The 13,483-nt window shown below is 50.6% G+C and overlaps 8 protein-coding genes across 8 annotated transcripts; 3 read left to right on the plus strand and 5 right to left on the minus strand.

The window, feature by feature from the left end:
• Positions 1 to 308: 308 nt before the first annotated feature.
• On the minus strand, positions 309 to 885 carry N7511_004620 (uncharacterized protein; the record flags this gene model as incomplete). The annotated part of the gene is made up of 3 exons (XM_057127045.1): positions 309 to 656; positions 717 to 770; positions 829 to 885. The coding sequence occupies 3 exons, from the start codon at positions 883 to 885 to the stop codon at positions 309 to 311; spliced, it is 459 nt and encodes a 152-aa protein (XP_056985935.1).
• Positions 886 to 1,303: 418 nt separating this feature from the next.
• N7511_004621 (oxidoreductase) lies at positions 1,304 to 2,618 on the minus strand (the record flags this gene model as incomplete). Its single annotated transcript, XM_057127046.1, has 4 exons — positions 1,304 to 1,878; positions 1,933 to 2,089; positions 2,150 to 2,256; positions 2,318 to 2,618. 4 exons carry the CDS (start codon positions 2,616 to 2,618, stop codon positions 1,304 to 1,306), a joined length of 1,140 nt encoding a protein of 379 aa, XP_056985936.1.
• Positions 2,619 to 3,138: 520 nt separating this feature from the next.
• On the minus strand, positions 3,139 to 4,357 carry N7511_004622 (zinc-dependent alcohol dehydrogenase; the record flags this gene model as incomplete). Its single annotated transcript, XM_057127047.1, has 4 exons — positions 3,139 to 3,615; positions 3,669 to 3,852; positions 3,916 to 4,015; positions 4,072 to 4,357. 4 exons carry the CDS (start codon positions 4,355 to 4,357, stop codon positions 3,139 to 3,141), a joined length of 1,047 nt encoding a protein of 348 aa, XP_056985937.1.
• A 900-nt stretch (positions 4,358 to 5,257) lies between these two features.
• Positions 5,258 to 6,218, plus strand: N7511_004623 (TIM-barrel enzyme family protein; the record flags this gene model as incomplete). Its single annotated transcript, XM_057127048.1, has 3 exons — positions 5,258 to 5,345; positions 5,399 to 5,544; positions 5,604 to 6,218. 3 exons carry the CDS (start codon positions 5,258 to 5,260, stop codon positions 6,216 to 6,218), a joined length of 849 nt encoding a protein of 282 aa, XP_056985938.1.
• Positions 6,219 to 6,376: 158 nt separating this feature from the next.
• N7511_004624 (SDR family NAD(P)-dependent oxidoreductase) lies at positions 6,377 to 7,315 on the plus strand (the record flags this gene model as incomplete). Its single annotated transcript, XM_057127049.1, has 1 exon — positions 6,377 to 7,315. One exon carries the CDS (start codon positions 6,377 to 6,379, stop codon positions 7,313 to 7,315), a length of 939 nt encoding a protein of 312 aa, XP_056985939.1.
• A 256-nt stretch (positions 7,316 to 7,571) lies between these two features.
• N7511_004625 (Tm-1-like ATP-binding domain-containing protein) lies at positions 7,572 to 8,885 on the plus strand (the record flags this gene model as incomplete). Its single annotated transcript, XM_057127050.1, has 1 exon — positions 7,572 to 8,885. One exon carries the CDS (start codon positions 7,572 to 7,574, stop codon positions 8,883 to 8,885), a length of 1,314 nt encoding a protein of 437 aa, XP_056985940.1.
• A 383-nt stretch (positions 8,886 to 9,268) lies between these two features.
• N7511_004626 (adenosylhomocysteinase) lies at positions 9,269 to 10,785 on the minus strand (the record flags this gene model as incomplete). Its single annotated transcript, XM_057127051.1, has 4 exons — positions 9,269 to 10,316; positions 10,382 to 10,508; positions 10,559 to 10,691; positions 10,747 to 10,785. The coding sequence occupies 4 exons, from the start codon at positions 10,783 to 10,785 to the stop codon at positions 9,269 to 9,271; spliced, it is 1,347 nt and encodes a 448-aa protein (XP_056985941.1).
• Positions 10,786 to 11,411: 626 nt separating this feature from the next.
• On the minus strand, positions 11,412 to 13,332 carry N7511_004627 (uncharacterized protein; the record flags this gene model as incomplete). Its single annotated transcript, XM_057127052.1, has 2 exons — positions 11,412 to 12,934; positions 12,990 to 13,332. The coding sequence occupies 2 exons, from the start codon at positions 13,330 to 13,332 to the stop codon at positions 11,412 to 11,414; spliced, it is 1,866 nt and encodes a 621-aa protein (XP_056985942.1).
• Positions 13,333 to 13,483: the final 151 nt, after the last annotated feature.

Genomic DNA, 13,483 nt, shown 5'->3' on the forward strand with positions numbered 1-13,483 from the left:
TTTAGATGTTAAATTTTCCAGCGAGATCATTCTTATGATTAATTATCCCGTATACAAGATTACCGTAATGGCATATTTGACCTCACTCTAGTCTGCCTTACAGGCTGGAATAAGCCGACCACACAATGTCACATCGAGTGCAAAATTCACGATGATCCGACGAGGTCTGTGGAAAGCTCTCGACTTCATGAGAACCAGATTATTGATAAATATGTTACAAATTGAGATTGCTTTTGTCACTTTCATGAGAAATAGATACAAAAAGTAAGAAATTCACGTCCTTATCATAGATACAAGCTCAGTTTCTGTTAGAGTGACGAGTTACCTGCAGGCTTTCCTGCCTGTGGATAGAAGCGGCTGCTGCCAGCGACGTCCTCACGGCGACGGGCATCAGGATCTGTATCTACCCGCTGGTCAGGCTTATCTGCATTGGGGTCGTAGATTCCTGCAGGTTTTCCAGCTTGAGGCATATATGCAGTGCTGGAAGATACGTTCTGGCGACCTTGGTCCGAATCTAACCTGGAGTCAACCTTGTTGACGATATTGCTATTGTGAGGACCAGCAGTGCCTTTGCAAGCACCACCATGACCATGATCTTGTACAGAGCTTGGATGAGAGCCTGTGCCTTGGTTGTCTGAATACGCGATTAGATCTGACTAATGTCTTAATTGAAGAATTGGAAGAGACAATGGTACCTTTGCGACTGTTAGACATACTGAATTATGATGCTTGATGGTGTAATTCACTTCATCTTCAACGACCAGGAGCAACTGCTTATATATATTCGCTGATTGCGTATAAGTGACGTCGTCAGCGCTAAAGAATAACCCTAAAGGAGTTCATCTGTTTTATCAGGTTTTGGGACTTGCCATTCTTCTCGACCATTTTAATCGAAGTGTTCTATTGAACTTTCTTCAAATTCTGAAATCTGGACGTAATTGACTTGTCCAAGATTCCCAGTCGCGTATAAAATCCACCAAGTACAACTAAACTCACCGCGGAAAACATCTATGGATCTTCACCTCAACCATTTTTAAAACCATTTTTCAGGGAATGCTCTTAACTCTCACAGTTTAGAATAATAACAACTAATGAGAAGGTATTCATTGGATGCAAAATCAAAATTTCAGGTAATGCGCGGAGATAAGTGGCGAAGATATGAATGATCTTATAATGACGCAACACACCCAATCCAACAAGACATACATCCATTTCTTCTAGACATCTTGGTGTAGTACATGTATGTAGCACAATACAGAACTAATTGGCATCTCTGAAGTAATTGAATTGATCAATGAATCTTTCAACTCCAGGGAACTGTCATCCCTCGCTCATGTGACTCTCTTGCAAGTTCAATAACCCGAAGGACATCTCTGGATTCGGTCGCCTTTACAACCAATTCAGCCTTCCCTTGAATAGCATCCGCAAGATTCTCATAGAGACCTAGCCACCGCCCTGTGACTGTTGGGTACCTACCAACGAACTTGTTGACCTTTGAGTCGAAACTTTGAACTGTGCTATCGAATTCCTCAATCGTAGTGAGTAACCCATTGAGGTATTCCGGTTCTGCCCCAAACATAGCATCAAGAGGTTTTTTGCCTGCTGCAATAGCTTCTTCTTGAGGACAAGTGCTTCTTTCCTGGAATTTCAAGAAAGATCCCTTTGTCCCCCGCACTAGTAGTTTGAGTTGTTGAGCCATGGGAGTTGTCACGGATGTTTTGACCGTAACGATTAGATCCTGTTGCGTGCCGGTATATTGCAATATAATGGTGAAAGAGTCCTCGACTTCGCTGTCAATACCGCGTTGAGCACGGAAAAACCCTGTGATGGAGCTTGGGCGTCCGAATAAAACCAAAGCCTGGTCTAGGCTGTGTGTTCCTGTGGAATCCTCCTCTTAGCATGTTCCAAGAGTAATGATGTTGCAATTCTCACCCAAGCCAAACGCCATTCCAGCACCTGGCGTGTACTCCTTTTCTGACATCAAAGATAACCAGGACGGGGACTCGAAGTCGTAATGGATTTCGGCCTCGTTAATTTCGCCCAAGGCATTTTCCTTCATGAGCTTTTTCAGAGTCTGGAAATCGCCGTCCTAGAGCACAGAAATCTCGTCAGTCTGTGACAAAGAGTTCAATGAGGTTTTTGGTCATACCCATCTTCTGTTCTGGAAACAAGTCACGATAACGCCCTTTTGATCAGCAAGTTGGATGGCCTTGTCTGCCTCTTCGGCTGAGCTTGCGAATGGCTTGTCAACGATCACTAGTGCGCCAAGTAGAGTCAGCGGCAGTTTATTGTAGCCTCTGAAGATAGATCAAATTACCATGCTTTCCGGCATCTATTGCCTTCTCTGCGAACATGGCATGTGTGTCGAGATGAGTTGCGACAACAACAAGTTGAATTTCCAGATCGGCAAAGAATTCATCGGCGAGCCTGTAATGTTTGACGGCTGGGAGATCAACTGTGCAGTGCGAACCACTGGGAGAAGATGCAGGGTCTTCTGGCGCTGCAGTCCTTTGTAAGATTGCAACAATCTCGTACTCTGGGACAGCGCTGATGAAAGGAATATGGAAGTTCTTGGCGGCAAAGCCATACCCGACAATTCCAACTTTGATAGGCGACATTGGAAATTATTATGCGCAAATATTATGTTATGAGATTGTGGAATAATATCCAGGTAGAAAGAAAGAAAGGAAAGGAAAGAAAAGTTTTCAGGAGGTAACAGGAAATAGGGTTGTGATTATGTCCAAAGCCTACATCCCGTTCCCCTCCCCGGTCCGTGACGCAAAGGTAGGACTGGCGTAATGGGCTCCAGGACCGATTACATGGATTAGGAATCTAAATTTGGACTGGGCAAATGAAAAAAAAAAAAAACGAGAACAAGCCGAAAATCAAGCCTATATAATGACTGGCGACCAATATAATCACCCGACATTCAACCGATTAGCTGAACCCTTGATTTGGAAGGGGAATTTAGTTTCCGCGTCGAACTAAGCCTGGTCGTTTAGCTTCATGATTGGTTACATTTTGAAAGCCCCATGATGCCAAGAATGTCATAGAGGGGTTGTGTTTGTGCCTTCGGGTCTGGTACGACACTGTGTTGCAGAGAGTATGCATATTTGTATTTCTATCTCCTCTACTCTCCTAATCAATGATAACCACATTCTTTCCGTTTCCAGCTCCGGAAAGATAGTCTTGTTTCATCTTTTCTGCCTCCTCCAACCTCCACTCTTTGACCTCAACATGCAGCTTCTTTTCATCAAATAAGGCAACAAGCTCCTGTGCTTGAGCGGTATCAGCGACCAAGGATCCGACCAATGTAATATCCTTGTAAATGGTCGTGTTATACGACATTGTGATCCCCTTCTCTGGTTGTCCCAAAAGAACCATAGTCCCATGCTTCCTAGTGAGAGCTGCCGCCAGCTCGAATGCAGGAGGGCTATCAGTTGCAAGTACAGTGGCATCAAGTCCACGGTAATTGGAAGAAATGATCTTATCGATAGATGCCATGGATTTCTCGATCGGATCAGTGGCCAAAATGAGGGCATCGGGCTTATACTCGTAAGCTGAGACGGCGTCCAATGCAGATTGTTTGACATCAATAGCTGCGACTTTGTAGCCCTAAACCTCGAATTAGCAATAGCTTTACTTTTTCAATGACAATTCCCACTTACCATGGACTTTGCGATTTGTGTTCCAATATGACCAAGTCCCCCGATACCAACGATACCAATCGAGCCGCCTCTTGGGACATTTGCTCGAACAATGCCTCCATAGATACTAATGCCGGCGCACATTAATGGAGCTGCTACCTTGAATTCCATTTCATCGGGTATCTTCACAATGAAGCGGGCATCTCTATATAAGATCAGAAGTGTCAGTGACTGGGTTGACTGATTTCTTTTCGACCTCAACACTCACGCAACCATATATTCAGCCCAGCCCCCGTCGGTCGTCAACCCCTTCATTAGAGGGGCGTCGCAGTAGATAGGCAGACCAGCCTTGCAATCCGCGCATTCTCCTGAAAGCAAACATTAACATCCCGCATACAGTAATAGTAACAAGCCTCGTACTTACCACAGACACTATCAAAATTGATACAACCAACCCTATCTCCCCGACGGAAATCCTTCACATCCGAGCCTACCTCTTCGATAATACCAGCAGGCTCGTGCGACCCAATAAATGGCAAAGGGGAGTTAAATTCATTGTTGAGTGCCATGAGATCTGTGTGACAGAATCCGGCAGCCTTTATGCGTACCAGAACTTGATGAGGCTTTGGTTTTGGAACGGGCACTTCGGATACTTGGTAGGGCTCATTGTATTGCCGGATTTGGATGGCCTTCATGGTGGTTGGAGACATTTTGATCAAATATTTACTGTAGTTGGCCTGAGCGATTGGGAGGAGGAAAGGTTGAAAGGTGTGCAACTGATATAATTTGTCTCTAGGTATGACGTGGAAGAAGATCTTCTCCAATTTCTCCAAATCGGAGTGTATCTTGTTCTTGGCAATCAAGCCATGGGTTCCCCAGACCATTCCACTTGACCTCAACTTTGAACGAGATGAGAATAGCTCACAATGATGAGATGTAAAACTAACACGTCAAATAATGATGATCGCGTTAAGTCGCGCTCGGCCTTTCGGGGGATCATACCCCGCAATCTCAAGAAACTCGTTGACTAGCCTGAATGGGGCTGGATTTTGCGGGGGATTACAGGAATAGAATGATGATGAGACGAAAGCAAGGGGTTTTTCTTTATTATAGTAGGCTTCATTCAGAAAATCCTTTTCATCTTCAGAATAGGAGGCCAGACTACCTCTGTGTTTCGTTTCACTGGATGCTGGAACCAGGACTCGAATTACAATTCTCTACGAGGCATTGGACCCTGCTTATATTATCTCCTTGTCAAATGGGATGAAACTTGAAAAATGTCAGGACTTTCACCAGAGACGAATTTATCTCAGTGTCTCTTAGCGGTCAACTTAGCCACCGGAGTATGAGCCCCGAGGTACGATGTCAGACCCGGACGCAGCGCACCAGGTGAAATCAAATCTTTTCTCATCAGCAACCGCATCCACTATATACCAGAATGTGAAGAAATTTGTCTAGCGTGGTCCCTTTCTCAGAATGCTTAGCTGTATGGACGCTATGTAGAATATGCAAGATGAGGTAATTCGTGGGGCAATGAGGGGCAGCTACACCTCGAATTCAACCCTCAATTCTGGACATTCGAAGTCCAAATCATTCGTATATAAGTCATTATGCCACAACCAACTACTCGCGAGGAAGTCCTGGCCCGACTTCGCAAGACCGTCGACGATGGCTCCATCATTGTTGGAGCTGGTGCAGGTATCCACCAAGCAACCGACCACGAGATTCAAAGTCTAACCCTCAAACCCCAGGGATCGGCCTGTCAGCCAAAGCCGTTGAACAAGGCGGCGCTGATCTGATTCTGATCTACAACTCGGGACGATTCCGCATGGCAGGACGCGGTTCTTTAGCCGGTCTGATGCCATACTCGGATGCTAATAAAGTTGTTGTCGAGATGGTATGTTACAACCAACCCAGCCTCAGTGATCAGAGTCTACAACTAACAAAACAACCCAGGCCAGCGAGGTCCTTCCAGTGGTGGAGCATACGCCCGTCCTCGCCGGCGTCTGCGGCACCGACCCCTTCCGCTCAATGCCCCAATTCCTCACCGAATTACAGCGCATTGGCTTCGTCGGCGTACAGAACTTCCCCACAGTGGGCCTCATCGATGGCCAATTTCGATTGAATCTAGAAGAGACGGGGATGGGCTACGACAAGGAGGTGGAGATGATCGCGACCGCGCACCAACTCGGCCTGGTCACCACGCCGTACGTGTTCAACGCCGAGGACGCAGTCAAGATGGCGCGAGCGGGTGCCGATGTGGTAGTCGCCCACGCGGGCCTGACTACCTCTGGTGCGATCGGGGCCCTGAGCGGACGCTCACTAGAGGATTGTGTGGGGTTTGTGCAGGAGATCCGCGATGCGGCGGCTGGAGTTAACCCCGAGATTCTGGTCTTGTGTCATGGCGGACCCATTGCGCGCCCAGCAGATGCAGAGTATGTGCTTTCGCGGACCCAGGGCGTGCATGGGTTCTTTGGAGCGAGTAGTATGGAGCGATTGCCGGTGGAGGTTGCCATCAAGGAGAACGCGGCGGAATTCAAGAAGTTGAGAGTGTCGGGCCGAAGTAATTAGCCGTTGCCCCGGTCCGTCCCAATCGGGCAATTTCCCTCCGCAGTTTCCCCATACCTTTCGTCTCTCGGCTAAATGCTGTCAATACAAGAAGCTCAACGGTCCCATTCTTTTTCTTTACTCTTCTCTAGTATTCACTTCTGCTTCTGTATAACATCAACATGGCCCGCGTCTTGGAAGGCAAATTCGGCATCGTCACTGGCGGATCGCGGGGTAAAGTGCCCTTCCCCGCATTAGGAAAAGCAGAGACTAACACGCTGGCAGGAATTGGCGAAGCAATTGCTCGCAACCTAGCTGCAAAGGGCTGCAACCTCCTCCTCAACTTCACATCCGAGTCTTCGCGCGCCCCCACCGAAGCACTCTGCTCCTCCCTCACCTCAACCCACGGTATCAAGTGCGAGAGCGTGCAAGCCGATCTCAGCAAGGCCGCCGAAGCAGTGACGCCAATTATTGCAGCCGCCCAGCAACACTTTAGTAAAGATGGCAAGCTCCAGATCGACATTCTGGTCAACAACGCCGGTGTCTCATCCGACCGCAACCTAAACGACGCCAACAAGGGCCCCATCGAGGCCGAGCACTTCCACTGGCAGTACTCCATCAACGTCCTGGCCCCACTCCTCCTCACACAGGCCTGCAGTCCCTACCTCCCCACCGATCGCAGTGGCCGCATTGTCAACATCTCCAGTGTTTCATCCTCGCTGGGATTCGTCGGCCAGTCCATTTACGGTGGAACCAAGGCTGCGATTGAGGCTATGACTCGTACCTGGGCTCGTGAGCTTGCGGACCGTGCTACTGTCAATGCAGTCAACCCTGGTCCTGTTATTGGCGATATGTACTTTGCCACTGGAGATCAGTTCTGGAAGGATATCCAGGGATATCAGGATAACACACCGCTGAGCAAGTTGGATCTTAATAATGAGGATACAATGGCTCGCTTGACAGATGAGCAAAAGCGTCTTATTCAGGAGAAGATGGGTGGGCGCAGACCGGCCTTTACTTCTGAGGTTGCTGGTGTTGTTGGCATGCTTTGCACGCCTGATGGACTTTGGTGTACTGGCAGTGTTGTTTGTGCTAATGGTGGTATGAAGATGGGACAATGAGCTAGAATATAAAAGCCCAATTTTCCTACATTTTGATACCATGCTTAGATCAAATTCAAGGCCAAAAACAAGATCTACATAATTCCAAGTCCAAGTTCAAGCGCAAAGACGAGTCAAATCCCAAGTCAACAACATTGTATACAGTGACGCCACTTACCCCACACCGACACCCCTCAGCTTCAACTCTTTACTTCACTCCAACTCCAATCCATTAACACCCCCTGGAGCAACCTATAATCTCCCACGGCAATTCACAATGCCTTCAACTCCAACACCCCCAACAATCCTCCTCCTAGGAACCTGCGACACCAAACTCCCAGAACTGCTCTACACAAAAGCAGCCATAGAATCCCAAACCGACCCAACAACAAACCAACACCTCAAAGTCCACCTTCTAGACATCGGCCGCACCCAAACAGCTCACAGTTCAATAACAACAACCCAACAAGACCTGCTCACCGCAACTCAAACCCAACCCCCAGATACAGATATCTCCACCCTCCCAAGAGCAGAATACATAAAAACCCTAACCCCCCACGCAACAACCTTCACAAAAACCCTCTTCGAAACAGCCTCCATCCACGGCATCCTCGCAATAGGCGGCTCATGCGGCACAGCCCTTGCAAGCGCCGTGATGCGCGACGCACTACCCATCGGATTCCCCAAGATGATGGTCTCGACCATGGCATCCGGTGACGTGGCGCCTTACATCGGCGAAACAGACATCTGTATGATGTACAGTGTCGTCGACATAGCAGGCAGGAACCGGGTTCTCGAGGGCGTGTTGGAGAATACAGCGGGCGGGATTGGGGGCATGGCGGGGCGGTTTTTGCTTCGTTCTACTGGTGACGTTGGGCGAGAGGGGGAGGTGCAAGGGGAGGGGGCTGTTCAAGTTGCTATTTCGATGTTTGGGGTGACGACGCCGGCGGTGACGCGCGCCAGGGAATATTTGGAGTCTGTTTTGGCTGGGTGTGAGGTTTATGTTTTTCATGCTACTGGGTCTGGGGGGAGGGCGATGGAGCGGTTGATTCGGGAAGGGCGTATTGATGCGGTGCTTGATTTGACGACGACGGAGATTGCGGATGAGGTTGTTGGGGGGGTTTTGAGTGCTGGGCCTGAGAGGTTGTGTGCAGCGACTGCGGCGGGCATTCCTCGGGTTGTTAGTGTTGGGGCGTGTGATATGGTGAATTTTGGTGGAATTGGGAGTGTTCCTGCTTCTTTCCGGGGCGAAACGGGGAAGGGGAGGCTGTTTCATGAGCATAATGAGACTGTTACGCTGATGCGGACTACGAAGGAGGAATGTGTTCAGATTGGAAAGGTGATTGCGCGAAATTTGATGGGGAAGGGGACTGGTAAGACGAAGGTGGTCTTGCCGGTTGGGGGTGTGAGTATGATTGATGTGCCTGGGGGGCCCTTTTGGGATCCCGAGGTTGATGAGGTTTTGTTTTCGACGTTGGAGGATGAGTTGAAGGGGAGCGGGATTGAGGTGGTGAGAGATTCTCGCGCGATCAATGATCCTGGGTTTGCGGTTCTCGCTGCGGATGCGTTGGTCAAGTTGATTCGAGAGTAGATTTACTTCCTACGAGAAACATACAGCTTTACAACGTACTGCACAATAAATATTGACGCATAGCTTCGATTGTTGAAGGTCTACACAGTCACAATCGGCCCATGGAGGCCCACACAGAATAAGGTATCAAGGTTCAAATCCCACCGTACGCAGTGTTGAATGCAAGACCATCCCAGGTCATCCCACGCCAAAACAAAACATTAGAAAACACACCACCGGTGCAGGCCACTTTTTATGCCGTTGAAGGACAACCACTTTTGAGTTCTAAGTTGATAGAGAACTCGAATGCCAATCATAACATCGTCGAATCATGTTGAAAGTCTATATCCCAAGAAACTCATTGAATATCGAACGCAATTGGAAAAGAGAGAGGGATTAATAGCTTAGTAGCGGTAGATCTCGCTCTTGAAGGGACCCTCGGTGTCGAGGGAGAGGTACTCAGCCTGGACGGGGGTGAGCTTGGTGAGCTTGGCGTTGACGTGGGCCAAGTGGCAACGAGCGACCTGCTCGTCGAGCTGCTTGGGCAGAACGTAGACGCCAATGGGCTTGCGGCCGCCGGCACCGAACTCGATGTACTTGCTGCCGAACTGGGCATCCTCGGCCTTGAACAGAGCAATCTGGGCAAGGACCTGGTTGGAGAAGGAGCAAGACATGACGAAGGAAGAGTGGCCGGTGGCACAGCCGAGGTTGACAAGACGACCCTCAGCGAGGAGGATGATGTTCTTGCCGTTCAGCTGGTAGCGGTCAACCTGGGGCTTGATGTTCTGGACGGACTGAGCGTTGGCCTTGAGCCAGGCAACGTCGATCTCAATATCGAAGTGACCAATGTTGCAGACAATGGCGTCATTGCGCATGGCCTCGAAGTGAGAGCCGACGAGGATGTCACGGCAGCCAGTGGTGGTGACGAAGATCTGACCGATGGGGGCAGCAGCCTCCATGGTGTCAACCTCGAAACCCTGGACGGCAGCCTGGAGGGCGTTGATGGGGTCGACCTCGGTGACAATGACACGGGCACCCATGGAGTGGAGAGCCTGGGCACAACCCTTACCGACATCACCGTATCCGGCGACGACAGCAATCTTACCAGCGATCATGACATCGGTGGCACGCTTGATACCGTCGATGAGGGACTCACGGCAACCGTAAAGGTTGTCGAACTTGGACTTGGTGACACAGTCGTTAACGTTGATGGCGGGAACCTTGAGCTTGTTCTCCTTGAGCATCTTGTAGAGGTGGTGGACACCGGTGGTGGTCTCCTCGGAGACACCGAAGCAGTCCTCGAGCATCTCGGGGTACTTGGTGTGGACGAGGGAGGTGAGGTCACCACCGTCATCGAGGATGAGGTTCAGCTTCTTGCCATCCTTGAAGGCCTGGAGCTGCTGGTCGAGACACCACTGGTACTCCTCCTCAGTCTCACCCTTCCAGGCGAAGCTGCAGACAAAAAAGCGGTCAGCGGAGGGGTCCACAAAAGTAAAAACTGGCACCATTGAACTTACACAGGGACACCAGCGGCAGCAATGGCGGCAGCGGCGTGGTCCTGGGTGGAGAAGATGTTGCAGGAAGTCCAGGTAACCTCAGCACCGAGGTGGGTGAGGGTCTCGATGAGAACGGCAGTCTGGATGGCTGGAATATTGTCAGGAAAAGGCTCAATGTTTTTGTGACAGATCACATACTCATGTGAAGACAACCAGCAATGCGGGCACCAGCGAGGGGCTGGTCAGCACCGTACTTCTCACGGATGGCCATGAGACCGGGCATCTCAACCTCGGAGAGCTCGATCTCGCGGCGACCGAAGGCGGCGAGAGACTGTCAAAAGAGGTCAATGATTGGAAAATGTGGATAGTGGATTGAGAGGACGTACGAGGTCAGCGACCTTGAACTTTTGTGCGGGGGCAGCCATTATGAAGATATGTAAAGAACTGAAGAATGTCAGTGAGGAACAAGCCGCTTTATATAGGATGAACGAACCAAGAAGAAGGGTATGGAGGGAATGGATGGAGGAAAGAGGAAGAGTGGGAGAAGAAAAGGAGGGAGGGGAAAACTCTCCGCTAGTGAAGGATCGCCAAGGCAAGTACTGGTACAGAGTGTGTGGTACAATTAAACTAGCACGTGCAGGTACCAGTACCTCTCAGGATCCGTGGTGGGCTGACTGATAGCGGGGGTCCCCCGCTGAGTCATCCTGTTATCGGCAGCTGCTGAGTCCAATCACCTGCCGGACTCTGACCAGCTCGACCTCCTACATCCCACAGTGCATATGAGATGTGCATGATTTCAATAGTTTACAAGGTCCCAACGGGACCAACAGGGAAAGTGTTGGTGTGACAATGGTTGAAATTGGAGGCACAGTACAGGCAATCAAGTGGAGCTGTGATCGTCACAAACGCTGAAAGAATTGACCGATCAGACTAATCTAGCCCCGAGAAACACGAAGAACAAATTAAATTGAATAATGGCATGGTCTCATCAATCATGAAGGGGGAAATCATAAATCAAACAAAAAATTTTCCAGGAATAAGGAATGGCAGACTAATAAGAAATCTGCGGAGCCTCCGTCACCCCATAAGGATTGTCATCATGATAAACAGGTGTTCGACCGTGCAGGTCGTTGGTCGATGGGGCAGACTCAATCTCATCAGGCCAGCGGCTCTTTCGGTGAGAACCACCGCCTTGACTGCGAGTGCGACGCATCTCACGCTTGACACGACGGTGGGCACACTCATCCTGGAAAGTATGATTCTCCTTCCGCTTCTCGTTGACTTCCTTCCATTCACCATAAGCGCCCTTGATACCGAGGGCAGCAAGTCCAAGGCTAACAGCATCCAGAGAGTTAGCTTTGATGCGGCGTTTGCGGGCCTCCTCAGGTGTGATCTCTCCCTCCTTCAACTGTTGCATGCGCTTCTTCCGCTTCTCCATACTACCGTACAGACCATGGGCAGCATGGATGGTAGCCACACTGGCCAAGCCTGAGGTCAATAGCATATCCCTCTTCAACTTCTTGCGTTGCTTCTTCTCATCAGAACTGTCGCCTAGGTCAGAATCACTCTCGGAGCTTGAGCGTCGGCCGCGATCGTTAGATCGGGCTTCATTCTCGCCGCGCGGTGCGCTAAGGGGTGCATAAGGGGGATTTCTTCCGTCAAGAGAACGGTATCGACCTACATCTCTCGAGCCTCTGCCCCGTCTCGAGTCCCGGCTGTAATAATCGCTGTCACCATCTGAATCGGAATAGTCGTCGTGCCGGTCGCGACGATGACGCCGCTCCCTGTTATCTCTGTGGTCCCGATGGGTGTCTCTTTCTCTTCTGTCTCGGCTGCCTCGGCTGCGCTCTTGTTCTCCAAGGCCAAGTGCGGCCATTCCCTTGCTGATGTATTCCGAAACACTCTTGCTGCGCTTGTGGGAGCCACGCTCATCATCACTGTGGGAATCAGCCCGGCCACGAGGACGAGACCGAGATCGAGAGAATCGATCAAAGACTTCTTTTCCAGCAGCAGCAATGGCGCCACTCGCAGCGAGGTTCTTCAGACCACTACCCGAGCCATGACTGTTTCGACCGCGGGAGCGGGAGCGTGATCCGCCGCCAACGAAATGACTAGCAGCAAGACCAGCAAGGGTAGATTCAACCACATGGCGAGTGCCGTGCTTGTTGGGGTCCTTATCGACAAGACCATCAGTGCCACCGGCAGCGACAGCAGCAGTAAGGATACGCTTTCCCTTTGCACCAGCCCACTCGCCGGGCTCTTTGCGCTGTTTGAAGGCTTCGATAGCACCGGCAGTCAACGCAGCACGAGCAGCCTGCGCGATACGCTGTTCACTGCGATCCCGTCCACCGCGGCCACTGCCACGATGGCGACTGCGGCTGCGTGAATCAGACGGCGATCGAGAATAGGACCTGTTGCGATGACGGGACTTGGAACGTCCACGACTACCAGAAGCAGCAGCACCGCCGAGGCCTAGTGCGCCAAGGGCCTGCTCGCTGAAAGACTTGCGACGGCTGTGACGGGGCGGAGAGCGACTTGGAGAAGAATCAGATTCGTACTTGGAGCGACGAGAGCCTTGTCAGACAGTCAGCAAAATGGTTCCCAGATGCACGTCCGCTTGGAGACTTACGTTTGTCCTCATAATGTCTAGAGCGACGAGGACGAGACGAGCGAGAGTAAGCATCATCGTAGTGAGGACCGTAACCGCTGACGGAGGACGCCCGTCGCACGTTTTCATGGACGGGACGCGAAGTCCTGGGCCGTCGGGAAGTGTAAGCGCGCTCGTAGACATAGTCCGAGTCTGGGGGGTAGTCGCGCTGCACTTCCTCGATGGAGTCATCGCTGACTCGACGGCTGTACTCGCGATCGTTCCTTGCATAACGACCCCTCGGATCATCGTACGGATCAGCGTAGGTGGCTGGGCGGCTGTAGCGGTCGCGCGGTGCGTATCGGCGATCCTCATAGTACGCCATGGGTACGGCAGACGATGAAAAGGAACGACAAAATGAAAATCAAAAGAGTTGGCGAAAGATGTGAGCTGCTACTGCTCACTAGGAATATGGTGAAGAGAGAAGAGACTGGATTAGGGTGTAGGGCTAAGAGATATTGGCGGGGCAGGTGGTG

Source organism: Penicillium nucicola (genome assembly GCF_028828085.1).
Source record: "Penicillium nucicola strain IBT 29836 chromosome Unknown utg000003l, whole genome shotgun sequence".
Lineage (NCBI taxonomy): Eukaryota > Fungi > Ascomycota > Eurotiomycetes > Eurotiales > Aspergillaceae > Penicillium > Penicillium nucicola.